Consider the following 27,333-nt stretch of genomic DNA (forward strand, 5'->3'; position numbering starts at 1 on the left):
TTGTAGCTATAGCAGAGCAAATCTGATTAGAGAGAAAGTGATACATTGGTTGTTTCCTTCTTGTATTAATCAGAGAAAATATATTTTACCATGTATTTAATAATCAAAATGACCTTAAAACCAATGAACTGATGCATATGGTCAATAGAAAATCACCTGTTGTCTGTGTTCCTACTGTGGTAGTTCCTGTTGGTGTTTGACCTGTTACTGGAGTTGTAGCAGAAGTGGTGCCTGATGTGGTACCTTGTGATGTTGTAGGAGCAGGAGTACCTGATGTGGTCTGGCTAACTGTTGTACCAGATGTAGTTCCTTGTGTTGTTGGTGGAGCAGGAGTACCTGATGTGGTCTGGCTGACTGTTGTGCCAGATGTAGTTCCTTGTGTTGTTGGTGGAGCAGTGGTACCTGAAGTGGTCTGACTTGTGGTTCCAGAAGTAGTACCTTGAGTGGTTGGTGGTGGAGCAGTGGTACCAGATGTTGTTTGGCTAGCTGTAGTTGCTGATGTAGTTCCTTGTGTGGTTGGTTGTGCTGTAGTGACTGATGTAGTCTGACTGGTTGTAGTTCCAGATGTGGATTGAGTTGTTGATCCAGTGGGTGGTGCTGATGGTGTTGTCTGTCCTGTTGTTGTAACTTAATGAAACAATGTTTATTTTGTTTTAAAAACTTTACTTAGATATATGTTCAAAGAGTAATAAAGGAAACCAAGATTCTACTGGAAATCAGGAGAATGTAATCCAATGACAAAGACCAGAAAGGGAACACAAAGAACATAAAATAACCAAGATAATACATAAACACCAACAAAAGTAAATGAGCCAATAAGGGTTAAAATATCAGTTGTAAACCATAATTTATGTACATTTGTAGCTATAGCAGAGCAAATCTGATTAGAGAGAAAGTGATACATTAGTTGTTTCCTTCTTTTATTAATCAGAGAAAATATATTTTACCATGTATTTAATAATCAAAATGACCTTAAAACCAATGAACTGATGCATATGGTCAACAGAAAATCACCTGTTGTCTGTGTTCCTACTGTGGTAGTTCCTGTTGGTGTTTGACCTGTTACTGGAGTTGTAGCAGAAGTGGTGCCTGATGTGGTACCTTGTGATGTTGTAGGAGCAGGAGTACCTGATGTGGTCTGGCTAACTGTTGTACCAGATGTAGTTCCTTGTGTTGTTGGTGGAGCAGGAGTACCTGATGTGGTCTGGCTGACTGTTGTGCCAGATGTAGTTCCTTGTGTTGTTGGTGGAGCAGTGGTACCTGAAGTGGTCTGACTTGTGGTTCCAGAAGTAGTACCTTGAGTGGTTGTTGGTGGAGCAGTGGTACCAGATGTTGTTTGGCTAGCTGTAGTTGCTGATGTAGTTCCTTGTGTGGTTGGTTGTGCTGTAGTGACTGATGTAGTCTGACTGGTTGTAGTTCCAGATGTGGATTGAGTTGTTGATCCAGTGGGTGGTGCTGATGGTGTTGTCTGTCCTGTTGTTGTAACTTAATGAAACAATGTTTATTTTGTTTTAAAATCTTTACTTAGATATATGTTCAAAGAGTAATAAAGAGAACCAAGATTCTACTGGAAATCAGGAGAATGTAATCCAATGACAAAGACCAGACAGGGAACACAAAGAACATAAAATAACCAAGATGATACATAAACACCAACAAAAGTAAATGAGCCAATAAGGGTTAAAAATATCAGTTGTAAACCATAATTTATGTACATTTGTAGCTATGGCAGAGCAAATCTGATTAGAGAGAAAGTGATACATTGGTTGTTTCCTTCTTTTATTAATTAGAGAAAATACATTTTACCATGTATTTAATAATCAAAATGACCTTAAAACCAATGAACTGATGCATATGGTCAATAGTAAATCACCTGTTGTCTGTGTTCCTACTGTGGTAGTTCCTGTTGGTGTTTGACCTGTTACTGGGGTTGTAGCAGAAGTGGTGCCTGATGTGGTACCTTGTGATGTTGTAGGAGCAGGAGTACCTGATGTGGTCTGGCTAACTGTTGTACCAGATGTAGTTCCCTGTGTTGTTGATAGAGCAGGAGTACCTGATGTGGTCTGGCTGACTGTTGAGCCAGATGTAGTTCCTTGTGTTGTTGGTGGAGCAGTGGTACCTGAAGTGGTCTGACTTGTGGTTCCAGAAGTAGTACCTTGAGTGGTTGTTGGTGGAGCAGTGGTACCAGATGTTGTTTGGCTAGCTGTAGTTGCTGATGTAGTTCCTTGTGTGGTTGGTTGTGCTGTAGTGACTGATGTAGTCTGACTGGTTGTAGTTCCAGATGTGGATTGAGTTGTTGATCCAGTGGGTGGTGCTGATGGTGTTGTCTGTCCTGTTGTTGTAACTTAATGAAACAATGTTTATTTTGTTTTAAAAACTTTACTTAGATATATGTTCAAAGAGTAATAAAGGAAACCAAAGTTCTACTGGAAATCAGGAGAATGTAATCCAATGACAAAGACCAGACAGGGAACACAAAGAACATAAAATAACCAAGATAATACATAAACACCAACAAAAGTAAATGAGCCAATAAGAGTTAAAAATATCAGTTGTAAACCATAATTTATGTACATTTGTAGCTATAGCAGAGCAAATCTGATTAGAGAGAAAGTGATACATTGGTTGTTTCCTTCTTTTAATAATTAGAGAAAATACATTTTACCATGTATTTAATAATCAAAATGACCTTAAAACCAATGAACTGATGCATATGGTCAATAATAAATCACCTGTTGTCTGTGTTCCTACTGTGGTAGTTCCTGTTGGTGTTTGACCTGTTACTGGGGTTTTAGCAGAAGTGGTGCCTGATGTGGTACCTTGTGATGTTGTAGGAGCAGGAGTACCTGATGTGGTCTGGCTAACTGTTGTACCAGATGTAGTTCCTTGTGTTGTTGGTGGAGCAGGAGTACCTGATGTGGTCTGGCTGACTGTTGTGCCAGATGTAGTTCCTTGTGTTGTTGGTGGAGCAGTGGTACCTGAAGTGGTCTGACTTGTGGTTCCAGAAGTAGTACCTTGAGTGGTTGTTGGTGGAGCAGTGGTACCAGATGTTGTTTGGCTAGCTGTAGTTGCTGATGTAGTTCCTTGTGTGGTTGGTTGTGCTGTAGTGACTGATGTAGTCTGACTGGTTGTAGTTCCAGATGTGGATTGAGTTGTTGATCCAGTGGGTGGTGCTGATGGTGTTGTCTGTCCTGTTGTTGTAACTTAATGAAACAATGTTTATTTTTTTTTAAAACTTTACTTAGATATATGTTCAAAGAGTAATAAAGGAAACCAAAGTTCTACTGGAAATCAGGAGAATGTAATCCAATGACAAAGACCAGACAGGGAACACAATGTATATAAAATAACCAAGATAATACATAAACACCAACAAAAGTAAATGAGCCGATAAGGGTTAAAAATACCAGTTGTATACCATAATTTATATACATTTGTAGCTATAGCAGAGCAAATCTGATAAGAAAAAAGTGATACATTGGTTGTTTCCTTCTGTTATAAATTAGAGAAAATATATTTTACCATGTATTTAATAATCAAAATGACCTTAAAACCAATGAACTGATGCATATGGTAAATAGAAAATCACCTGTTGTCTGTGTTCCTACTGTGGTAGTTCCTGTTGGTGTTTGACCTGTTACTGGGGTTGTAGCAGATGTGGTGCCAGATGTGGTACCTTGTGATGTTGTAGGAGCAGGAGTACCTGATGTGGTCTGGCTAACTGTTGTACCAGATGTAGTTCCTTGTATTGTTGATGGAGCAGGAGTCCCTGATGTGGTCTGGCTAACTGTTGTACCTGATGTAGTTCCTTGTGTTGTTGGTGGAGAAGTTGTACCAGATGTGGTCAAACTAGCTGTTGTACCAGTAGTAGTACCTTGTGTAGTTGGTGGAGCAGTGGTACCAGATGTTGTCTGGCTAGTAGTTGTACCAGACGTTGATACACTTGTTCCTGTTGGTGGAGCTGGAGGTGGAGGAGTGGTAACTGATGTACCTAAATTAGAAACCAGTTTGAAGATAAACTACATTTAAAAGCAGTGGGTTGTACATGAAATATTTCGAACTGTTGAAATAATACATTTTTCCCTTATGGACATTTTCCTGTTAAGATATCCAATGTATGAAGGGGTCATGTTACCTTATATTTCTTTTTTATAATTCAATAAAAACAATTAAGTTCATATTGTGTATAAGGCAAATTGTTATCTTACAATACGATATTACAATGATAACTGTTAGATATTGTGGAGGTATTCTCCCTCACTACAAGTATACTGCTTGTATAAAATGCAGCATTTAATGAAAGTAATAGGTTCCTATACTAGGGAATATAGATGCAATATTGATGCACAAAAGCAAAAGTTGATTAAAAAATGAAAATTGGTAAATACGAAAAAGACAGAAACCATGAGAAGGAAAGATATATTTTCAAAATATATTATAATTTCACAGAAATAAATGAACCAAATATCTTTGCTTTTAAGTTTCTTACCTGACGTAGTTCCTGTTGTTGTTGATTGTGTTGTAGAAACACTTGTGGTTGCTAAAATGAAAATAGATAGTTAATGAAATTTTTATGAGATTATTTTTTATTCTTCTATTTAGTACAAATTTCAGGTTTTTTTGTAGATTGTAAAGAACATGACAGTCTGAGATATTTAATAATTTTTTTTAACTTAGTATCCTTTATCAATACTGGAATAAGTAAACTAATGCTTGTAAAGCCAAGTCTTAATTGATGCTTGAATGCATGCACATTCAATTAACAGTTCCAGCACTACTAATACAACAACTTTTACTGTTCTTTTTTTAAATGTAATTGGAAGTATGAAGCCAATATGTATCACGTGTCAATGGAATTATATATGTCTCACCAGGTGTGTAACACACTCTGAAAGTGACATCACTTAAACTGCCTGGTGTAGATATATCTGTCATAGGTTTGAAGAAAATAACCAGTGAATCAGCACTCTTCATTTGGAAATTCAAACCAATGGTATTTATGGCATCTTTTGTGCTGAACGATTGCTGTAAATAAGTGAATATAATAGCATTTAACAAACTTTCTACAGTTCATATAGTTTATCCTGGATAAGCTATCTGACTTGACTTCATCAACCATTTCACCCTTTCTAATAAATGACAAGAAGCTTAACTGATTAATTTTTGTACTTTTTAACTTTATAGATTGAACTTTGAAGAAATGAAATGGATAAATGAGCTTTCAAGTTATATTGTAAATTAAAATGTACTATGCATTCATTCTTAAATGATATATACTGAAACAAAACAAAGTAACACCATGAGAAAAGGACCTGATTTCAATCTACAAAGAATTAATCATGCATTATTTTGTACCAAATAACATTTTGAAAACTGATGAAGGTACTGTTTGGCTGCAGTCAGGCAATTCTAATTTTTATGTAAAGAATTTGTGGGTTTTACTTCACCATAAAAAACACTACTTCACTGAATCTTGAAAAATAAAATGTATTTGTACCGCAAAAATAATATTAGTTTCCTTATGTAGTGAACAAATCACATATGTAATATGCACACATGATAAATCGTTTCCTTGTATATAAAATTTCAAGTTTGTAAAACCAAAAAGTACAAACTTTTAAGTACTATTAATGAACTGCAAATTGAACCTTTGGATATCTGAATGAAATATTTGAGTGAGTGCAAAATAGGAAAATCTCGGAAATCGCCGGTCAGATTGAATTTTTATTCAACTTGTCTTTAAAATGTGGGACATTTTAAAAACAAATAAAGGAAACAATCACAGTTATCCTGGTTCAGGATTTTGAACAGTTCAGACATCCTTTAGTAAGATATGACTATTACATTATTCTTAAACTCATTGTGCACATTATTACAGGAAAGAGCAAACAGCTAAAATATAAATTTTCATGTTTATTTACTGAGAAATTAAAAGACTATGCAGATACTTTTTAAACATGTCTGTTATTTTGGCTTTCTCCTGACTTCAAAACCTTAAAGTGCTAAACACCCACCGTTTGTGTCATAACTGTTTCATCATTAAGTGTCAATGATATTGTAACCTCTGCAATGTTTACTGTACTGAATGAACCATCTACGAATACAACATCATTTCCTTTGACATTATATGTGACAGAGGTTCCATTCTCACTGGCTTCATAGGATGCCGTAGAACTCTTCAGAGAATCAAGTACACTTTGCCCAGGTTTTTCATTTGAAGATGTGATGACAAGATCACTATCATCATTGTTATTGTAATCAAATATCTTAGGATGCTCACAGACACCTAAAGAGAAATATATAATATAAAATTAAATGTTGCAGTATTTAATGTATACTAAAGTTTATATTATAAAGTTATAACCAAGTGATAATGAAATGATCTACAACTAATAGTAGCAAAAAAAAAATGAAATCAAAATGATGAAGATCACTTAATTTCTAAGTTTGACATTCGATTGTTCTCAAAAGCTTAAATTCAGAATTGCACATGCATAATATGATATTATAAAACTTGAAATATATATTAAAAAATACAAAATTGAGGTGACACCTAAATTATTTAACTAAATAAAAATAATAAGGTAATTTTTTGGGAAGTATAAAAGTGTTTCTTTAAAAAGTCTAGTAAAACTTACCTGATGGTGTTGAACTTGTTGACACAGCAGTTGTACCTATGGAAAATTAAAAATAAATGTAATGAAGCCTATGGAAAAAAGGTGATATTTGCTAGTTTTACACAAAGATCCACTTTCAGTAATGAGTATGTTATTTTTTTTCTCTACTCAAGATAGTAAAGTTTCGATTTCCAATATGCAAGCTTTAGCTTTTACTTAGGGGGTGCAGTCAATCAAATCATGAATACACTGAAGGAGAATCGGTTTCCCCCTTGAAATCCACAGAAAAATGGAAAATATAAAATGGCAAGGAACCTCTCACCGAAATTTAATCACAGCCTGTGATTAAAAAGTCACATTCATTTTATACCACCGGCTTAGGAAGGGAGAAAAATACTTATTTTGCACTTAACCAAATATTAATAACTTTTTTACCTCATTTGGGGAACCATTGGATTGATAGTGGTCAAGGAAAGTATTCTTTTCATTATTTTATTTTTGTTATTACATTTTACTTGATTTTATTAAAATGATGTTAACAATTAGCCCATCCTTGTTCATTATGATTTCTTGTCATTTTTTAAATTTTAATTTGTTTTGTCCCAAATTCTTAATATAACACATCATTCAACACACAGTAAATTTGTGTACACATCTCTGAAACTGTAAGATTCATTTAAATTAAGCAAGACTTTTTGTTATCAAGTGTAGATAATGTAATGCATTACCAGTTGTTCCAGTTGTCAGCGTTGTTGTAGCTGTTCCTAAAATTACAAAGAAAAAAACAACATGAATTAATAACAAAAAAAAACAACAAAAAACAAAAACGAAAAGGAAATAGTTCAATTTTAGGCACACACTGTAATCTTTATATTGAATAATATACTCGAAGATATAAATATTGATACATCTTTTTTATAATTATCAATTTAGTTTATAGTAACTCTTGTTTTTTCTAATTTTCATGCAGATATAGTAGGTACTTGTCATTTAGAAGGAGTTGAATTTGATATGACCTAGAAATCAACAATGGTTTTATTTATTTTTTTTCTTCAGTAAACTGATATCTATTTATTTTGTAATTTGTTGGTCTGTTGTATGTGATACTTTCTAAGAAAGTTCCCCCCTTTGACAATGTTGATGGTGTAACATTATAAAGGAAGAAAATACACCAGTACATGTTCTTTATTAACAGAAAAGAAAAGTCTGAACAAAACCGTTAACAAATAGGTTTAACAATTTATGTAAATTGCAAGAAAAGAACTTACAGTATTTCAAATTAATGAATTTTATGAAAAAAAAATTCAGTAATTAAATAGTTGTATCTTAGTAAATAGTGACTTAAAACGATTCAAGTCCATATAATCATGATCAATTCACGTTTACACACAATTGATTGCCAATAAATGATATTTATATTAACATGTACTTAACCTAAAGCTGAATTTGACTTCCATAAATAAATAATCAGTATACCACCATATTTAAACTTATTTAAATGAATAAAACTAAAAAAATTAAAGTACAAAAGTTTTGACATGTTATAAAGTTTTCATGCAGGAAAATAATATAATAATTTTTCCATTGTGATACATGTATTATAGTCTTAAAAACTGTATTAACAACTGTTATCATTTGTCAATTTGTATTTACTAAATGTGTATATATTTATTCTTGGGTTTTATTATCAGTATTTTTTTTAAATAGATTCACTGGATTTACTTACCTGGTGTGTAACAAACTCTAAACTCAACAATTAATCCAGGTGGTGTTGAAATATTAATCTTTGGTTTCACTGTTACTCTCAAGACATCTGCTTCTTGCATGCGGAAATCCATGGTAAAGACATTCGACAAATCCTTCGTTTGGTAAATTTTCTACAATCCAAAAATATGTAACCGTGTAAATAGGAACAAGCCTACTGCAAGACAACAACATTTGAAAAAAAGAAACATAATATTGAAAATATAAGAAAATACATTTATCATGCCTTTTTTGTTCATACTGATAATATCCTGCAAAGAATTAGCCTTACTTAATAATATATATTGTATGTAACAATTTCAATCCATCTGGTACATACGTGAATTATAAAAATCTAAATGAGTTCCAGGTAAATATGAACATAAGAACCACTAGAATTTCAAAGAATTAGATTTTTGTTCAGTAAAATTTATTATATTCTAAGTTTTTTTTCTAAATCAAATACTGAATGTGTGCATCATAAAACATGACGGAAATAAATAAGTTATGCTTTTATTTCTTAACTTTTCAAACTTCATACCTTTTCTGATGTAACTTCAGTTCCTTCCACAGTTACCAAAGACACTGTTATTTCTTCAATGTTGATAGTTTCAAATGTACCATCAACAAATGACACTGGATTTCCTTTGCCATTGATGATATAATTAACTTCACTTCCATCATCATTTGGCACAAAGTTTATGCCAGATCCCTTCAATGAATTGACACCTTCTTCACCGGGTTTGCCATTAGATATTTCAATTTGTAGATCCTTGTCATCTTTAGCACTATAATTGATTGTTTTGGGATTTTCACACAACGCTAAATGTAAAAGAAAAAATCAATTATCTAATGTAAATTGCAATAAAATAGAAATAGTGTGAGCAAGCTAACAAAGACAATACTCCTCACTTTACATGCGGTTGAATATAAATTATAACCTGTGAGTTCATCAAAATCCATTCAGTTTAGGAGGAAAATTGCACTTACTAAGTTTTAGCATGTAAAACCCTTGTGTTGTATTATCTCCATTTGGAGTCCCCTGACAGTAAATATATTACTGTGCATTCCCATTTATATTCAGTAGTAACAAAACTTCAAATGAGCATCAAAACCTAAAAATTGCACACATATGCTTGATTTTTTTTTTTACAGAAGGCCAAGGTAATGGAGTAGATCATTTTTTGGAAAATTGAATTCCACTTTCTAAGATTAAAATACAGTTTCGATACCTAAAAACTGAAAAAAAGTCTACTTCATGTAAAACTCATTTTGAAAATTGCACACCTTGATGATCGAATATTTTTGTTGGAAATAATCACCGATATTTTAAAAATGTATGCCATTTTTCAAGATCAGATTTGTAAATTCATTTTTCACATCTGTTTTTGTTAAGATTTTTTTTTTCAATTTACCGTCATTAAAACTTCAATTTGGGTATCTAGGAAATGAAATTGTGAATTAGGCATAAATGTGTTAAACTATTCAATGAAAATGTTTGTGTCATAAAATGGTTAAACTCGAAAGGTGTACATAGTTCCTTTTTTTCATTAGTATATATTTTTTCATGTACATTTATATATGATGCCCAACATTACTATAAAGTTTTATCAAAATCCCTTGAGAGGTTAAGAAGGGTGTGCGCATACAACAAATGTTAACAGACAGGCTGACAGACAGATGGGGAGATTCCTATATATCAACGAACTTGTTTTGTAGGGAGGGGGATAAAATTACTTTTTCTGAACATTATTTAAAATTTACTGTCGACATTACACCTTAAAGGCTAATAATGCTTATTCTGCTCATGATAAAATTACGGGAAAATTGGCTACAGCCTTAACAGCAAATTGCCAATAAAATCCGAAATGGATTCAACAATCTAATACCAAATAACCGGTTACCCTGGCAGATTTAAAATTTGATATATTTTGAAGCAAGATTAAGTGTAGAATTTTGATGATTCTAAGCAGGGCACTCGTTATACAGTATATAAATTCAAATATACTTATTTTATTGAGCATACTTTTACAGAAGTTAGATACTATAGTTTATGTTTACCTAATGTTGTACCAATTGTGGTTATAGATGTAGTGCTAGAAGATGGTGCTGGTGGTGTTGTAGTTCCTGTAGTTGATTCTGAAATGAGAAACAAAAACACAATTATATAAACCACGCCAACCACCCTTGCCTTTGCAATTATTGAAAACCAATTGATTAACCATTTTTTTACCAACTAAAAGAGATAAGCACAAGAAGATGAAAAAAATTTGATAATTAAAAAAAGGCAAAATTGTAAAGAAGACAGCTGAAATAATAATAAAACTTTAAGTAGTTCATGTTAAAACAACATTTTAATTATAGAAAAAAAATCATTAAATGGTTTCCTTGCAATAGCAACCATAAAACCATAGGTAGAGCCTCAAACACACTGCACGCCAGTGTATGCTATTACATCATAACAGTGCTTTCACCATGAGCTTAAACACACATTAGAAGCTACAACTAAAATGCATAAAATTATTTACAGAATAGTAGTAGCTTTCGTAGCACAATAAGCAGTAACTGATGGAACTGATATGGTTTCTCTACCAATACACCTGATGTAGTTCCTCAAGATTTCTGGGAATCAGTACATAGTGGTGTCAGTAATGGTTTAAATCTATATTAGGCTAGCTGCTTTTTTTTCCATTGGTGGTACCTGAATTTGTTTGGAAAGTTCTTCCAGCAGTGGTACCGTATATGGTCAGACACGATGTTTTTTTTTCAGCTGTGGTTCCTGATATTATAAGAATGGTTGCGTACCTGATGTAGCTTGGGTAGCAGTTAATATGGCAGTGAAACTGAATGGTTTAACGTAGTTTGCTAGGAGTGGTATTTGGTACAATTTGGCTAGAAGTAAACCCAGCAGAAATTAAGATTTGTACTAAACAGTTTTGTCAGCAGTATTACCAGATTACGCATTAAGTGGTTCAGTGAAACATAATATTTTCTCGCAAGATGTACCAGATTTAATACTTCTATTGTTGGTTTTTGAAACTGCTCCATCAGCAATAGCAACTACAATTTACTACTCACTCAAACTACGAACACCTATCAAAAAACCACGTCATAATATGGATCTTGGCACAAAGTAAACAGTACCCAAAATTAAAGTGACAAATATATTTCTAATTTCAATAACTAGGATAAATGTATTGGATAACGTCTATTGATAATTTGGGAATGTTACAATTCAAGTAATTTAAACAGTAAGTAGTATTTACTTTATTTTATAATTATAGAAAATAAGCATTCCCCTACAAAGATTAACCCTTTGATCAAAAGCTTAAAAAATCCCAAGAGTAAATAAATTTCAATAATTAAATAATAAAGGTGTAACATATGACTGTCCATTCTTTCCTTGAGACAGCCCTCATTAAATACCTTAAAACCTGCTAATTACGCCATTTCTGTTTCTGCACAAAATACTGTATACGTTCTTTTGTAGGATAGACGTTTACAACATCATATGAAAATCTTCGAAGAAAGTTTGTGGATTTAAGTTTATAATGTTATTTATAACAACACATAATTAAAATACGTCTTGCGTAACAAAATAATTGATCATACAAAGTTCTAAATGCAATTTCAATGTATATACTTTTGTTGAACCACCCTGTAGAAAGGGTTTTTCTATGCCTTTAGATTTTCTGGTTTTTTAAACAGTATAGTGATTTTTGAATATCTTCATTACTCATGAAATGTTTACATCCAAATCCCTGTTGATTGTGTTCCTACAGTGGTTGTTATAGAGAGAACCTGACCACTACAATTAGTACAAGAAAAAAAAAGTTGTGGTTTGACTAGCTGTTGTAACAGATGTAGTTACTGAATTGTTTTATCCATTTTATTTATCAGAAAAAAACATCTTATTCACAATGCTTAACTTCTACATATTCATTTGCTTTTACATTCCATCTGTAAATTTTACATGTATACTAATTCTTAAAAAGCAAATAATCAACAAACCAAATAGAAAAAAAAAGAATTAGTGAGAAAAGTAACAGTACTTCCAAAAAGACAGTAAGCATTTAGATACACAACACAACAAATAACAATGGAACAATTCTCAATAATAATACAACACTTCATTGATGCATAACACTTATGAGGAGCAGTCTTAACTTAAATGCAAATAGAGCTTCAGCAACATATTTTTGAAAAGTTCTCAGATGAACAATCAATAACTCATTACCTGAGTTACTAAATATGTTGTTCATGTAGGAACTTGGCCAGTTGGTTGAGAAGTAACCGGATGTTGTGAGAAAAACTACCTGATGTGGTCGAACTAACTGTTGTTAGTGGAGCAGTTCTACCAGATGTAGTACTCTGGCTGACTGTTCAAACAGATGTAATTGCTTGTGTGGTTGTTGGAGCAGTAGTATCTGACATAGCCTGAATAGTAGTAGTACCTTGAGTGGTTGGTGGTGCAGGAGTTCCTGATGTAGTCTATCTGTTGTGTCTAATGTAATACCTTGTGAAAATGGTGGCGCAGTAGTTTTTGATGTAGTCTTAGTTACTGATGTACATATATTGTACCTTGTGTGGTAGATAGAGAAAGAATAACTGGTGTGTTCTGACTAGCTGTGTTTATTTGTGTGGTAGATGGAAAAGGAGTACCTGATGTGTCAGATTTACGATTGTACCAGCTGTGGTACTTGTGTGGTTGGTGCACCAGTCGTGCCTGAAGCCGTCTAGATTGTACTAATGTAGTTACTTGAGTGCTTGGTGGAGCAGGAGTACCTGAAGTAGTCTGACTTGCTCTTGTACCAGAAGTAGTAACTTGTGTGCTTGGTGGGGCAGTACTTGATGTGGTCTGACTAGCAATTGTACCAGATGTAATTTCTAGTATCGCTGATGGAGCAGGAGAACCTGCACTTGTTTGGCAGGGTTTTGTACCAGAAGTACTACCTTGTGTAGTTGGAGGAGCAGTAGTTCCTGAAGTTTTCTGATAAGCTATTGTTCCACAAGTAGAACCGTATGTATTTGGTGGAGCAACAGTTTTTTTGGCTAGTTGTAGTGCAAGATGTAGTTACTAATGTTTGATTTAATGTACGGTCAGTGGTTGGGACCGATGTTTGGCTTGTTGCAGATGTAGTTGTACTAGCTGTTGTTCCAGTTGGCGGTGGGGGTGGAGTAGTTTGATCTGTTGTTGATTCTGGGAGAAGTTATCGAATGTATTCTTTAACATAAACCACTTTTCATCTCACCTTACTCTGATTTCCCATGCCAGACGAATGGCATATCAAAAGGAAACAAACAGAACAAAACAACAACAGAACAAATTACAAAGGTTCATATCTCCATAATATGACCAAAATTCATTGAGAAAACGAGGAGCGGTATTTCGCTTCTCATTGACTTAAATACTAATATAGTTTGAGCTAAGAATATTTTAAATGTCTCAATGTGCTGATGAACAACAATCAATTACCTGTTGATTGAGTAACCAAAGATGTTGTTCCTGTAGGAGTTTGACCAGTTGATGGTGAGGTAGCCGATGTTGTCAGACTGACAGTTGTTGTAGGTGGAGCAGTAGTACCTGATGTAGTCTGACCAGTAGTAGTACCTTGGGTGGTTGGGGGAGCAGGTGTTCCTGATGTTGTCTGGCTAACTGTAGTGCCAGATGTAGTTCCTTGTGTGGTTGTGGGAGTAGTCGTTCCTGATGTGGTCTGGCTTACTGTTGTAGATTTAGTTACTTGAGTGCTTGATGATGTAGTGGTTCCTGAGGTGCCCTGACTTGCTGTTGTACCAGAAGTGGTAACTTGTGTAGTTGGAGCCGGTGTACCGGATGTAGTCGGACTTTCTGTTGTACCTGATGTAGTACCTTGTGTGCTTGGTGGTGCAGGAGTTCCTGATGTGGTCTGAATAGTGGCTGTACTAGATGTAGTACCTTGTGAAGTTGGTGGAGCAGTAGTACCTGGTGTAGTTTGACTAGTTGTTGTACTAGATGTAGTACCTTGTGTGGTTGTTGGTGCAGGAGTACCTGATGTGGTCTGACTAGCTGTTGTTCCAGATGTAGTTACTTGTGTGGTAGATGGAGCTGGAGTACCTGAAGTTGTCTGACTTCCTGTTGTACCTGAAGTAGTAACTTGTGTGGTTGGTGGAGCAGTACTTGATGTGGTCTGACTAGCTGTTGTACCAGATGTAGTACCGTGTGTGGTTGTAGGGGCAGGAGTACCTGAAGTTGTCTGGCTGGCTGTTGCACCAGATGTTGTACCTTGTGAGGTTGGTAGAGTAGTAGAGCCTGAAGTTGTCTGACTAGCTGTTGTTCCAGAAGTAGAACCAGGTGTAGTTGGAGAAGTAGTACTTGAGGTGGTTTGGCTTGTTGTAGTGACAGATGTAGTTACTGATGTTTGAGTTAAAGTAGTGCCAGTGGTGGTTTCTGATGTTTGGCTGGTTGTCTCAGATGTGGTGGTACTAGCTGTTGTTCCAGTTGGAGGTGGAGGTGGAGTAGTTTGTCCTGTTGTTGATTCTGGAAGAAGTTATCAAACGTTTCTTAAACATAAACCATTTTTCCATATTACTTTAGTCCTTTCTCTTATTTCCCATAGCAGTCGTCGGATAACAACAAAACAAATTAAAAAGTTTCAAACCTCCATAAAATGACAAAAAACTGATTGAGGAATAACATTTAAGAGGAGCTGTACTTGGCTTCTCTTTGACTTGTATGCTTGTATAGTTTGGGCAAAATATTTTTGAAATGTTCTCAATCTGCTGATGAAAACAAATAACTTACCCGTTGATTGTGTTATTAAAGATGTTGTTCCTGTAGGTGTTTGACCAGTTGGTGGGGTAGTAACTGATGTTGTAGCAGAAACAGTACCAGATGTGGCCAGACTAACAGTTGTTGTAGGTGGAGCAGTAGTACTTGATGTAGTCTGACTAATTGTTGTACCAGATGTAGTACCTTGTGTAGTTAGTGATGCAGGAGTTCCTGATGTGGTCTGACTAGCTGTTGTTCCAGAAGTAGTTCCTTGTGTGGTTGGTGGAGCAGTGGTACCTGATGTAGTCTGACTAGCTGTTGAGCCAGATGTAGAACCTTGTGTGGTAGTAGGAGGAGGTGTGGTTGGTGGAGCAGTGGTACCTGATGTGGTCAGACTAGCTGTTGTTCCAGATGTGGAACTTTGTGTGGTAGTAGGAGGAGGAGTGGTTGGTGGAGCAGTGGTACCTGATGTGGTCTGACTAGCTGTTGTGCCAGATGTAGAACTTTGTGTGGTAGTAGGAGGAGGTGTGGTTGGTGGAGCAGTGGTACCTGATGTGGTCTGACTAGCTGTTGTGCCAGATGTAGAACTTTGTGTGGTAGTAGGAGGAGGTGTGGTTGGTGAAGCAGTGGTACCTGATGTAGTCTGACTAGCTGTTGTGCCAGATGTAGAACTTTGTGTGGTAGTAGGAGGAGGAGTTGTTGGTGGAGCAGTGGTACCTGATGTGGTCTGACTAGCTGTTGTGCCAGAAGTAGTTCCTTGTGTAGTTGGTGAAGCAGTGGTACCTGATGTGGTCAGACTAGCTGTTGTACCTGATGTAGTACCTGGTGTGGTTGGTGGGGCAGTGGTACCTGATGTGGACTGACTAGCTGTTGTACCTGATGTAGTACCTTGTGTGCTTGTTGTTGCAGCAGTTCCTGATGTGGTCTGACTAGTGGCTGTACTAGAGATAGTACTTTGTGAAGTTGGTGGAGCAGTAGTACCTGGTGTAGTTTGACTAGTTGTTGTAATAGATGTAGTACCTTGCGTGGTAGTTGGTGCAGTGGTACCTAATGTGGTCTGACTAGCTGTTGTTCCTGATGTAGTTACTTGTGTTGTAGATGGAGCTGGAGTACCTGAAGTTGTCTGACTTGCAGTTGTACCAGATGTAGTTACTTGTGTGGTTCGTGGAGCAGTAGTTGATGTGGTCTGACTAGCTGCTGTACTAGATGTAGTACTTTGTGTGGTTGGTGGAGCAGGAGTACCTGAAGTTGTCTGGCTGGCTGTTGTACCAGATGTTGAACCTTGTGTGGTTGGTTGAGTAGTAGAGCCTGAAGTTGTCTGACTAGCTGTTGTTCCAGAAGTAGAACCTGGTGTAGTTGGTGGAGAAGTAGTACCTGAGGTGATTTGGCTTGTTGTAGTGACAGATGTAGTTACTGATGTTTGAGTTAAAGTAGTGCCAGTGGTGGTTTCTGATGTTTGGCTGGTTGTCTCAGATGTGGTGGTACTAGCTGTTGTTCCAGTTGGAGGTGGAGGTGGAGTAGTTTGTCCTGTTGTTGATTCTGGAAGAAGTTATCAAACGTTTCTTAAACATAAACCATTTTTCCATATTACTTTAGTCCTTTCTCTTAATTCCCATAGCAGTCGTCGGATAAATTGTTTAATTCATGTTATTTAATCACAAAAACAGATCATCTAGAATGCTAGATTGGCAACAATTTCAATTGCTTTTAAATGGATATGTAGATTTTATGTTAATTGAAAAAAAAAAAACTACAAATAAACAACAAAACCACATAAAAACACATACAAAATGAGAAAGAATTGGTGAGACGAGTAGCAGTAAGTTCAAAAGTACAACAAACACATAAACAACATACAAATTAAAAAGTTTCAAATCTCCATAAAAATGACAAACAACTGATTGAGGAATAACATTTATGAGGAGCTGTACTTGGCTTCTCTTTGACTTGTATGCTTGCATAGTTTGGGTTAATTATTTTTGAAATGTTTTCAATCTGCTGATGAAAACAAATCACTTACCCGTTGATTGTGTTATTAAAGATGTTGTTCCTGTAGGTGTTTGACCAGTTGGTGGGGTAGTAGCTGCTGTTGTAGCAGAAACAGTACCAGATGTAGTCAGACTAACAGTTGTTGTAGGTGGAGCAGTAGTACCTGATGTAGTCTGGCTGGCTGTTGAACCAGTTGTAGGACCTTGTGTGGTTGGTGGTGCAGTGGTACCTGATGTAGTCTGACTAATTGTTGTACCAGATGTAGTACCTTGTGTGGTTGTTGATGCAGGAGTTCCTGATGTGGTCTGACTAGCTGTTGTTCCAGAAGTAGTTCCTTGTGTAGTTGGTGAAGCAGTGGTACCTGATGTGGTCTGACTAGCTGTTTTTCCAGATGTAGAACTTTGTGTGGTAGTAGGAGGAGGAGTGGTTGGTGGAGCAGTGGTACCTGATGTGGTCTGACTAGCTGTTGTGCCAGATGTAGAACTTTGTGTGGTAGTAGGAGGAGTGGTTGGTGGAGCAGTGGTACCTGATGTGGTCTGACTAACTGTTGTTCCAGAAGTAGTTCCTTGTGTAGTTGGTGAAGCAGTGGTACCTGATGTGGTCTGACTAGCTGTTGTACCTGATGTAGTACCTGGTGTGGTTGGTGGGGCAGTGGTACCTGATGTGGACTGACTAGCTGTTGTACCTGATGTAGTACCTTGTGTGCTTGTTGTTGCAGCAGTTCCTGATGTGGTCTGACTAGTGGCTGTACTAGAGGTAGTACTTTGTGAAGTTGGTGGAGCAGTAGTACCTGGTGTAGTTTGACTAGTTGTTGTAATATATGTAGAACTTTGCGTGGTAGTTGGTGCAGGAGTACCTGATGTGGTCTGACTAGCTGTTGTTCCTGATGTAGTTACTTGTGTGGTAGATGGAGCTGGAGTACCTGAAGTTGTCCGACTTCCTGTCGTACCAGATGTAGTTACTTGTGTGGTTCGTGGAGCAGTAGTTGATGTGGTCTGACTAGCTGTTGTACTAGATGTAGTACTTTGTGTGGTTGGTGGAGCAGGAGTACCTGAAGTTGTCTGGCTGGCTGTTGTACCAGATGTTGTACCTTGTGTGGTTGGTTGAGTAGTAGAGCCTGAAGCTGTCTGACTAGCTGTTGTTCCAGAAGTAGAACCTGGTGTAGTTGGTGGAGAAGTAGTACCTGAGGTGATTTGGCTTGTTGTAGTGACAGATGTAGTTACTGATGTTTGAGTTAAAGTAGTGCCAGTGGTGGTTTCTGATGTTTGGCTGGTTGTCTCAGATGTGGTGGTACTAGCTGTTGTTCCAGTTGGAGGTGGAGGTGGAGTAGTTTGTCCTGTTGTTGATTCTGGAAGAAGTTATCAAACGTTTCTTAAACATAAACCATTTTTCCATCTTACTTTAGTCCTTTCTCTTAATTCCCATAGCAGTCGTCGGATAAATTCTTTAATTCATGTTATTTAATCACAAAAAACAGCTCATCTAGAATGCTAGATTGGCAACAATTTCAATTGCTTTTAAATGGATATGTAGATTTTATGTTAATTGAAAAAAAACTACAAATAAACAACATAAACACATACAAAATGAGAAAGAATTGGTGAGACGAGTAGCAGTAAGTTCAAAAGTACAACAAACACATAAACAACAAAACAAATTAAAAAGTTTCAAATCTCCATAAAAATGACAAAAAAACTCATTGAGGAATAACATTTATTAGGAGCTTTACTTGGCTTCTCTTTGACATGTATGCTTGTATAGTTTGGGCAAAATATTTTTGAAATGTTTTCAATCTGCTGATGAAAACAAATCACTTACCCGTTGATTGTGTTATTAAAGATGTTGTTCCTGTAGGTGTTTGACCAGTTGGTGGGGTAGTAGCTGATGTTGTAGCAGAAACAGTACCAGATGTGGTCAGACTAACAGTTGTTGTAGGTGGAGCAGTAGTACCTGATGTAGTCTGGCTGGCTGTTGAACCAGTTGCAGTACCTTGTGTGGTTGGCGGTGCAGTAGTACCTGATGTGGTCTGACTAATTGTTGTACCAGAAGTAGTTCCTTGTGTAGTTGGTGAAGCAGTGGTACCTGATGTGGTCTGACTAGCTGTTGTGCCAGATGTAGAACTTTGTGTGGTAGTAGTAGGAGGAGGAGTGGTTGGTGGCGCAGTGGTACCTGATGTAGTCTGACTAGCTGTTGTTCCAGAAGTAGTTCCTTGTGTAGTTGGTGAAGCAGTGGTACCTGATGTGGTCAGACTAGCTGTTGTACCTGATGTAGTACCTGGTGTGGTTGGTGGGGCAGGAGTACCTGATGTGGACTGACTAGCTGTTGTACCTGATGTAGTACCTTGTGTGCTTGTTGTTGCAGCAGTTCCTGATGTGGTCTGACTAGTGGCTGTACTAGAGGTAGTACCTTGTGAAGTTGGTGGAGCAGTAGTACCTGGTGTAGTTTGACTAGTTGTTGTAATAGATGTAGTACCTTGCGTGGTAGTTGGTGCAGGAGTACCTGATGTGGTCTGACTAACTGTTGTTCCTGATGTAGTTACTTGTGTGGTAGATGGAGCTGAAGTACCTGAAGTTGTCTGACTTGCAGTTGTACCAGATGTAGTTACTTGTGTGGTTGGTGGAGCAGTAGTTGATGTGGTCTGACTAGCTGTTGTACCAGATGTAGTACTTTGTGTGGTTGGTGGAGCAGGAGTTCCTGCTGTGGTCTGACTAGCTGTTGTTCCAGAAGTAGTTCCTTGTGTAGTTGGTGAAGCAGTGGTACCTGATGTGGTCTGACTAGCTGTTGTGCCAGATGTAGAACTTTGTGTGGTAGTAGTAGGAGGAGGAGTGGTTGGTGGAGCAGTGGTACCTGATGTAGTCTGACTAGCTGTTGTTCCAGAAGTAGTTCCTTGTGTAGTTGGTGAAGCAGTGGTACCTGATGTGGTCAGACTAGCTGTTGTACCTGATGTAGTACCTGGTGTGGTTGGTGGGGCAGTGGTACCTGATGTGGACTGACTAGCTGTTGTACCTGATGTAGTACCTGGTGTGGTTGGTGGGGCAGTGGTACCTGATGTGGACTGACTAGCTGTTGTACCTGATGTAGTACCTTGTGTGCTTGTTGTTGCAGCAGTTCCTGATGTGGTCTGACTAGTGGCTGTACTAGAGGTAGTACCTTGTGAAGTTGGTGGAGCAGTAGTACCTGGTGTAGTTTGACTAGTTGTTGTAATAGATGTAGTACCTTGCGTGGTAGTTGGTGCAGGAGTACCTGATGTGGTCTGACTAACTGTTGTTCCTGATGTAGTTACTTGTGTGGTAGATGGAGCTGGAGTACCTGAAGTTGTCTGACTTGCAGTTGTACCAGATGTAGTTACTTGTGTGGTTGGTGGAGCAGTAGTTGATGTGGTCTGACTAGCTGTTGTTCCTGATGTAGTTACTTGTGTGGTAGATGGAGCTGGAGTACCTGAAGTTGTCCGACTTCCTGTCGTACCAGATGTAGTTACTTGTGTGGTTGGTGGAGCAGTGGTTGATGTGGTCTGACTAGCTGTTGTACCAGATGTAGTACTTTGTGTGGTTCGTGGAGCAGTAGTTGATGTGGTCTGACTAGCTGTTGTACTAGATGTAGTACTTTGTGTGGTTGGTGGAGCAGGAGTACCTGAAGTTGTCTGGCTGGCTGTTGTACCAGATGTTGAACCTTGTGTGGTTGGTTGAGTAGTAGAGCCTGAAGCTGTCTGACTAGCTGTTGTTCCAGAAGTAGAACCTGGTGTAGTTGGTGGAGAAGTAGTACCTGAGGTGATTTGGCTTGTTGTAGTGACAGATGTAGTTACTGATGTTTGAGTTAAAGTAGTGCCAGTGGTGGTTTCTGATGTTTGACTGGTTGTCTCAGATGTGGTGGTACTAGCTGTTGTTCCAGTTGGAGGTGGAGGTGGAGTAGTTTGTCCTGTTGTTGATTCTGGAAGAAGTTATCAAACGTTTCTTAAACATAAACCATTTTTCCATCTTACTTAAGTCCTTTCTCTTAATTCCCATAGCAGTTGCCGGATAAATTCTTTAATTCATGTTATTTAATCACAAAAACAGCTCATCTAGAATGTTAGATTAGCAACAATTTCAACTGCTTTTAAATGGATATGTAGATTTTATGTTAATTGAAAAAAAAAACTACAAATAAACAACAAAAACACATACAACATGAGAAAGAATTGGTGAGACGAGTAGCAGTAAGTTCAAAAAGACAACAATCACATAAACAACAAAACAAATTAAAAAGTTTCAAATCTCCATAAAAATGACAAAAAAACTCATTGAGGAATAACATTTATGAGGAGCTGTACTTGGCTTCTCTTTGACATGTATGCCTGTTTAGTTTGGGCAAAATATTTTTGAAATGTTCTCAATCTGCTGATGAAAAAAATCACTTACCCGTTGATTGTGTTATTAAAGATGTTGTTCCTGTAGGTGTTTGACCAGTTGGTGGGGTAGTAGCTGATGTTGTAGCAGAAACAGTAGCAGTTGTGGTCAGACTAACAGTTGTTGTAGGTGGAGCAGTAGTACCTGATGTAGTCTGGCTGGCTGTTGAACCAGTTGTAGTACCTTGTGTGGTTGGTGGTGCAGTGGTACCTGATGTAGTCTGACTAACTGTTGTACCAGATGTAGTACCTTGTGTGGTTGGTGATGCAGGAGTTCCTGATGTGGTCTGACTAGCTGTTGTTCCAGAAGTAGTTCCTTGTGTAGTTGGTGAAGCAGTGGTACCCGATGTGGTCTGACTAGCTGTTGTTCCAGATGTAGAACTTTGTGTGGTAGTAGGAGGAGGTGTGGTTGGTGGAGCAGTGGTACCTGATGTAGTCTGACTAGCTGTTGTGCCAGATGTAGAACTTTGTGTGGTAGTAGGAGGAGTGGTTCGTGGAGCAGTGGTACCTGATGTGGTTTGACTAGCTGTTGTGCCAGAAGTAGTTCCTTGTGTAGTTAGTGAAGCAGTGGTACCCGATGTGGTCTGACTAGCTGTTGTGCCAGATGTAGAACTTTGTGTGGTAGTAGGAGGAGGAGTGGTTGGTGGAGCAGTGGTACCTGATGTGGTTTGACTAGCTGTTGTGCCAGAAGTAGTTCCTTGTGTAGTTGGTGAAGCAGTGGTACCCGATGTGGTCTGACTAGCTGTTGTGCCAGATGTAGAACTTTGTGTGGTAGTAGGAGGAGGAGTGGTTCGTGGAGCAGTGGTACCTGATGTGGTTTGACTAGCTGTTGTGCCAGAAGTAGTTCCTTGTGTAGTTGGTGAAGCAGTGGTACCCGATGTGGTCTGACTGGCTGTTGTGCCAGTTGTAGAACTTTGTGTGGTAGAACTTGGAGGAGTGGTTGGTGGAGCAGTGGTACCTGATGTAGTCAGACTAGCTGTTGTTCCAGAAGTAGTTCCTTGTGTAGTTTGTGGAGCAGTAGTTCCTGATGTGGTCTGACTAGCTGTTGTACCTGATGTAGAACCTGTAGTTGTTGTAACAGAGGTTGTACCTTGTGTGGTCGGAGGAGCAGTGGTACCAGATGTTGTCTCGCTAACTGTTGCAGTTGTGGTTCCTACAGTTGTTGTTGAAGGTGTACCTTAAAAATGATGGTAAATTAAAGTAACTGACTTGGAGAGTAAAAAGAATAAATAAACTATTGTCATTTATAACAATAATTTCATCAGGTGAATTTGAAAAGAAAAAAATACATAGTTCAACACCAATATTTATAATTAATACGACAGTAGAACTGCCAAATTGTCAAAAAATTAAAAATGGGCTTCTTTCTTTTTTAACTACAAGGTTGTATTAACAATCCTTATGTTTGGTTAATACTATGAACTACTTGACCTAATAACCAACAAGAAAATTGGTATTTAACCAGTAGTAAATACAGTAATGTCTTTGTTTCTTCATAAAGCCAAACAATCAAGCAAGGTTTCAACAAAATCCCATTTAGGGAGGATAATGATTTTTGATGTGCCAAATTATGAAAAAAAATATCTACTTTTTTTAAACATTGAACAATTGCAAAAGAACCTATACTGATTTTATCAAATAATGCTTTTACTGCAAGAAATAAAGTAAAAACATTTAAACAAATTATCCTCAATGCAGTCTCAGTTTTTCTTAATGCAACTTACTGAAATGGATTTGTGCATCTTACATTAAACCTTAATAAAATTTGTACAAATGACAAATAAAAAAAAAACGTAAGCTGTATTTTCAGCTGTTACAACATTTACAAATCAATACTACATTATACTGTATCGCTTCTATTCACTTTCCATTAATTTCATCACGAAATTAAAAACTTTGCAGCTGTTTATTTTTATTTTGACATATGGGCCACGTGCTAAAAAAAAAAAAAAAATTTGTCAAAAAACGTCTTGATATAATAGGCTTTTATGATTGGAATATTCGGATAGAATCTCCTGCTAAAAGAAATGCAATAAAATCAAGTGTGTTTGTCTAATTTGGCAGACTTTACACACTTTGCTCCATTTTGCATCCATGTTTCCATGTTATGCGTTGATGTTCTGCCAAAAACGTTTAGTTGGCAAATCAACATACATTTTAAAACAAAAAATATTAGAGACTATACATACTGATTCGAATAGTTTATTTGAAGGGTCGAATTTGATATAACAGCAGATACCCATTTGTATTTGCATTAAAAAGGAGTTATTACCTGTTGTAAAGCATGCTCTAACTTCAACATCTAATGAGTAATCCTTTGTTGCATCTTTCTTGCTCAGCACTTCAATAACTATTCCAACAGCACGTGTGTTAAAATCAAATATGACTTCTTCATCCCCATTGAATACCTATTTATTAAGATGACATGTAAGTAAATATAAACGTAGACAACTTCCTTATAAATAATAATATACACTTTAGTGTACAAAACACTATAATATACACTTTAGTGTACAAAACAATATAATATACACTTTAGTGTACAAAACACTATAATACACACTTTAGTGTACAAAACACTACAATATTGCACATTTATTTAAATCTTTATCACAATGGAAAACTGTATTGGTCGAGCAGACATGCTGCAATTTTTTAATATGGGTACAATAAGGATAAGTACATGTAATGTACACTATACTGTATTATAACCTATTTATTATACAGCTATCATTGAAAATATAAAGAGAGTAATTGCCTTGACATCTGTTTTAAACAGTTATTAACGTCAACAAGCCAGTTTGTATGATCAATTTTGTTTGGACGGAAAAAACTCAAATCCAAAATGAAACTTCCAGCTATACCAAAACAGAAAGGTACAGAATGGTCATGTGACCTTAATAAAAGTTTTCCATAGTTTAAAGACATTTTTATTGACTTTGTAACAACTTACATTAAAATCATTACTGAAAAGTATTATTTTCCGTTTATTCCACTACTAATTTATTGTGTAAGCTTTGAAAAATGTCATCACATTTCGTCAATGTGATAGACTTTGTAAGTATGACAACCCCATATATATTTGAAAAAAAATTGCTCTCTTCGTTCAAAATGTTTGAACAACAAAATGTTCATCACATTAACATGGACATTTGAGAGAGATGTCAGAATGATTAAGTGTTTTTTTTTTGGTTAACTTTTAATTTAAAACAGCACATTCTGTCTTAAGTTAATAAAATCGTTCATTTTAATACTTGCCTGACCATTTTTGTATTCAACTGGAGGTTTGCCTTCTTCGATAACCAACGAAATTGTAAAAGTTCCAACATTATTATCTTCTGGGTGCAAAAATTTAGTAGAACCAAGTTCTGTTTCTGTTTCAAATCCTATTTCTATTTTGACAGTATTAGTTGTTACAATCAGAGGTTCAGATTCAATTCCTGAGTCTGGACGCAATGCTTCACTATTTTTATTTCCATTGACTATCACAACTGGTGTAAAAACTGGATTCTGCATACCCTCATCATTGGTACAAACATTGGACACAGGTGTGGTTGTTTGCACTTTAATGTAAAAGAAACAAAATAAGATTATCATACCGGTTAACCTAAGGAACGTGTTATATTGTGGGATATTGTCCAAAATTGACCCTGTCTTGTGTGAGATATTAATTTACCAAATTTTGTATGTAAGATTTCAATTATTTAGAACATTTTTCACAGATAATATAGTAATTTTAAGAAAAAAATATTCTACAAATCTTATATTTATATGTAAAAGATTCTGAAGTTTTCATTGATTTTGTCCACCTAAAGATGGAGGGTTAACAGACAGGGAATAGGTTCGATAATTGGTTGTAGTAACATGACCATTATAGAGTCTATCAAACACGCATGCACACACAAGCACTAGATTTTTTTGCCATCATTTGCCAGCTCATGAAAAAAAAATAATCAGACAAAAAACAAACAAAAATAACCAAAAAACAAAAAAACAAAACAAAACAAAAAAAAAAACCCAAACAATTTTCAATGCATTTTTTATTTTCCACGTAAGATTAAACATTTTAGAAAAATAGTTCTCGTCTTTATTTCTGATGATAATTTATGCTCTTTGGGCAGTTCTGAATTTAAATTTTATTTCAACATAAAAATAATGCATTTCTTGAAAAAGAGTGGATATAAAAGCTGAAAGAAAACAATCTTCATACGTATTATCACAAGTAGTTGGTCTTTGATAGCAGAATAAGATTTGCAAAACTAGAGAAAAATAAGCCTCTATTTACTATGTGAGATATAATTAACATGCAATAAACATTATTAAAGAAGATTCAAACTATTGATCAAACATTGACTAAAAATAGTAAAAAAATCTCGAAACGGTAATGCCATATTAAATTTCCCAAATGTATTTTTTAAATCGATTGGGCAAATTAAAATCTCATATACTGATTAAAGATTAGAATCATGATACCAACTCATATATGAAAAAAATCCTTGAATAGATATAAATGTAACTCGTACGAAATAGTTTTTTACATGAAAATATGATATATATATATATATATATCTAAAGTAAGAATGACCTCGACTTCTTTAAAATCTTTTGCATACAAAAATAACAAGCAAATAAATATTGTAAAACATGGTATGCTGTACATCACTTTCAAGGAGTAACCTCTTATCAGTAGCTTAAAAACCAAAATATAAGAGTTCAAGACCAAAAAATAACTTAAAACCATATCGAGTAAATATGAAAATAGGAACATAAATTCAGCATCGAGAATTAATTCAACTGTAAGTAAAACGAAGAAACCTCGATATTTTATGGTTATTGTATCATGTGCTATTGCAAATAATGTATAAAGATATAATTCAAGTCAGACAAGTCTGACTAATGACCTAAATTATACAGGGGTTATTTATTCTGTTCACCAATAATACTCCATAATGCAAAGTTGTTCTGTTGACATGCAATACACAACTCTCTAGTAAGGAAATTAACAGACAAAATAAAATTTCAAATCCGTGTGTTTTTTTTCTCTAAACACGGAAATACATTCAATCAAACTTTCATCTTCAGAATATGTTGACCTGAAGTTAAAACTTGAGGTCGTACCTTGAGTAGTTGATGGAACAGTTGTACCTGTTGCAGTTTGACTGATAGTTGTTCCAGAAGTAGTGCCCTGTGTGGTTGGTGGAGCCGGAGTACCTGATGTAGTTAGGCTAACTGTGGTTCCAGATGTAGTACCTTGTGTGGTTGGAGGAGCAGAAGTACCTGAAACTGTCTGGCTAACTGTACTTCCTGATGTTGTACCCTGAGTGGTTGGTGAAGCAGGAGTACTTAAAGTGGTCTGACTTGCTGTTGTACCAGCAGTGGTACCTGATGTAGTCTGGCTTGCTGTTGTACCAGATGTAGTACCTTGTGTGGTTGATGGAGCAGGAGTACCTGATGTAGTCTGGCTGGCTGTTGAAACAGATGAGGTACCTTGAGTGGTTGGTGGAGCAGTGGTACCTGAAGTCGTCTGACCAGCAGTTGTTCCAGCAGTTATACCTGATGTGGTTTGGCTGGCTGTTGTACCAGATGTAGTACCTTGTGTTGTTGGTGGAGCAGTTGTACCTGGTGTTGTCTGACTGGCAGTTGATCCAGAGGTAGTCTGACTAGTGGTTGATCCTGTTGGAGGTGCAGTTGGAGTTGTTTGTCCTGTTGTTGACTCTAAAGAAATTAATATTCAGTTATGCATGAACATTTTCAGGCCATTTCAAGATGCAATTTGTGCACGACATCTCAGAAACAACTTTGATTTCAAACTATATTATCCGGCACAATGAACACAATATTCATAATAACTT

At 36.3% G+C, this 27,333-nt stretch overlaps 1 protein-coding gene across 1 annotated transcript in view; it reads right to left on the reverse strand.

Moving 5' to 3' along the window:
• LOC148603520 (uncharacterized) overlaps window positions 1-27,333 on the reverse strand; it is a 94,007-nt gene that overhangs the window by 22,920 nt on the left and 43,754 nt on the right. The window contains exons 44-64 of the mRNA XM_088551444.1: window positions 26,600-27,196; window positions 24,740-25,044; window positions 23,754-23,889; window positions 21,495-22,658; window positions 18,916-21,024; window positions 17,129-18,445; window positions 15,142-16,647; window positions 13,837-14,877; window positions 10,422-10,499; window positions 8,902-9,182; window positions 8,344-8,494; window positions 7,346-7,381; window positions 6,639-6,674; window positions 6,015-6,286; window positions 4,872-5,025; window positions 4,490-4,540; window positions 3,590-3,991; window positions 2,733-3,203; window positions 1,874-2,344; window positions 1,015-1,485; window positions 157-627 (exon numbers count right to left, since the gene is read on the reverse strand). Coding sequence (XP_088407570.1) covers window positions 157-627; window positions 1,015-1,485; window positions 1,874-2,344; window positions 2,733-3,203; window positions 3,590-3,991; window positions 4,490-4,540; window positions 4,872-5,025; window positions 6,015-6,286; window positions 6,639-6,674; window positions 7,346-7,381; window positions 8,344-8,494; window positions 8,902-9,182; window positions 10,422-10,499; window positions 13,837-14,877; window positions 15,142-16,647; window positions 17,129-18,445; window positions 18,916-21,024; window positions 21,495-22,658; window positions 23,754-23,889; window positions 24,740-25,044; window positions 26,600-27,196 — 11,520 coding nt within the window. The remainder of the gene's footprint in view (window positions 1-156; window positions 628-1,014; window positions 1,486-1,873; window positions 2,345-2,732; window positions 3,204-3,589; window positions 3,992-4,489; window positions 4,541-4,871; window positions 5,026-6,014; window positions 6,287-6,638; window positions 6,675-7,345; window positions 7,382-8,343; window positions 8,495-8,901; window positions 9,183-10,421; window positions 10,500-13,836; window positions 14,878-15,141; window positions 16,648-17,128; window positions 18,446-18,915; window positions 21,025-21,494; window positions 22,659-23,753; window positions 23,890-24,739; window positions 25,045-26,599; window positions 27,197-27,333) is intronic.

This window comes from Perna viridis, chromosome 11, assembly GCF_037379345.1.
Source record: "Perna viridis isolate PV_CMFRI_1.1 ecotype Kerala chromosome 11, ASM3737934v1, whole genome shotgun sequence".
Classification (NCBI taxonomy): domain Eukaryota; kingdom Metazoa; phylum Mollusca; class Bivalvia; order Mytilida; family Mytilidae; genus Perna; species Perna viridis.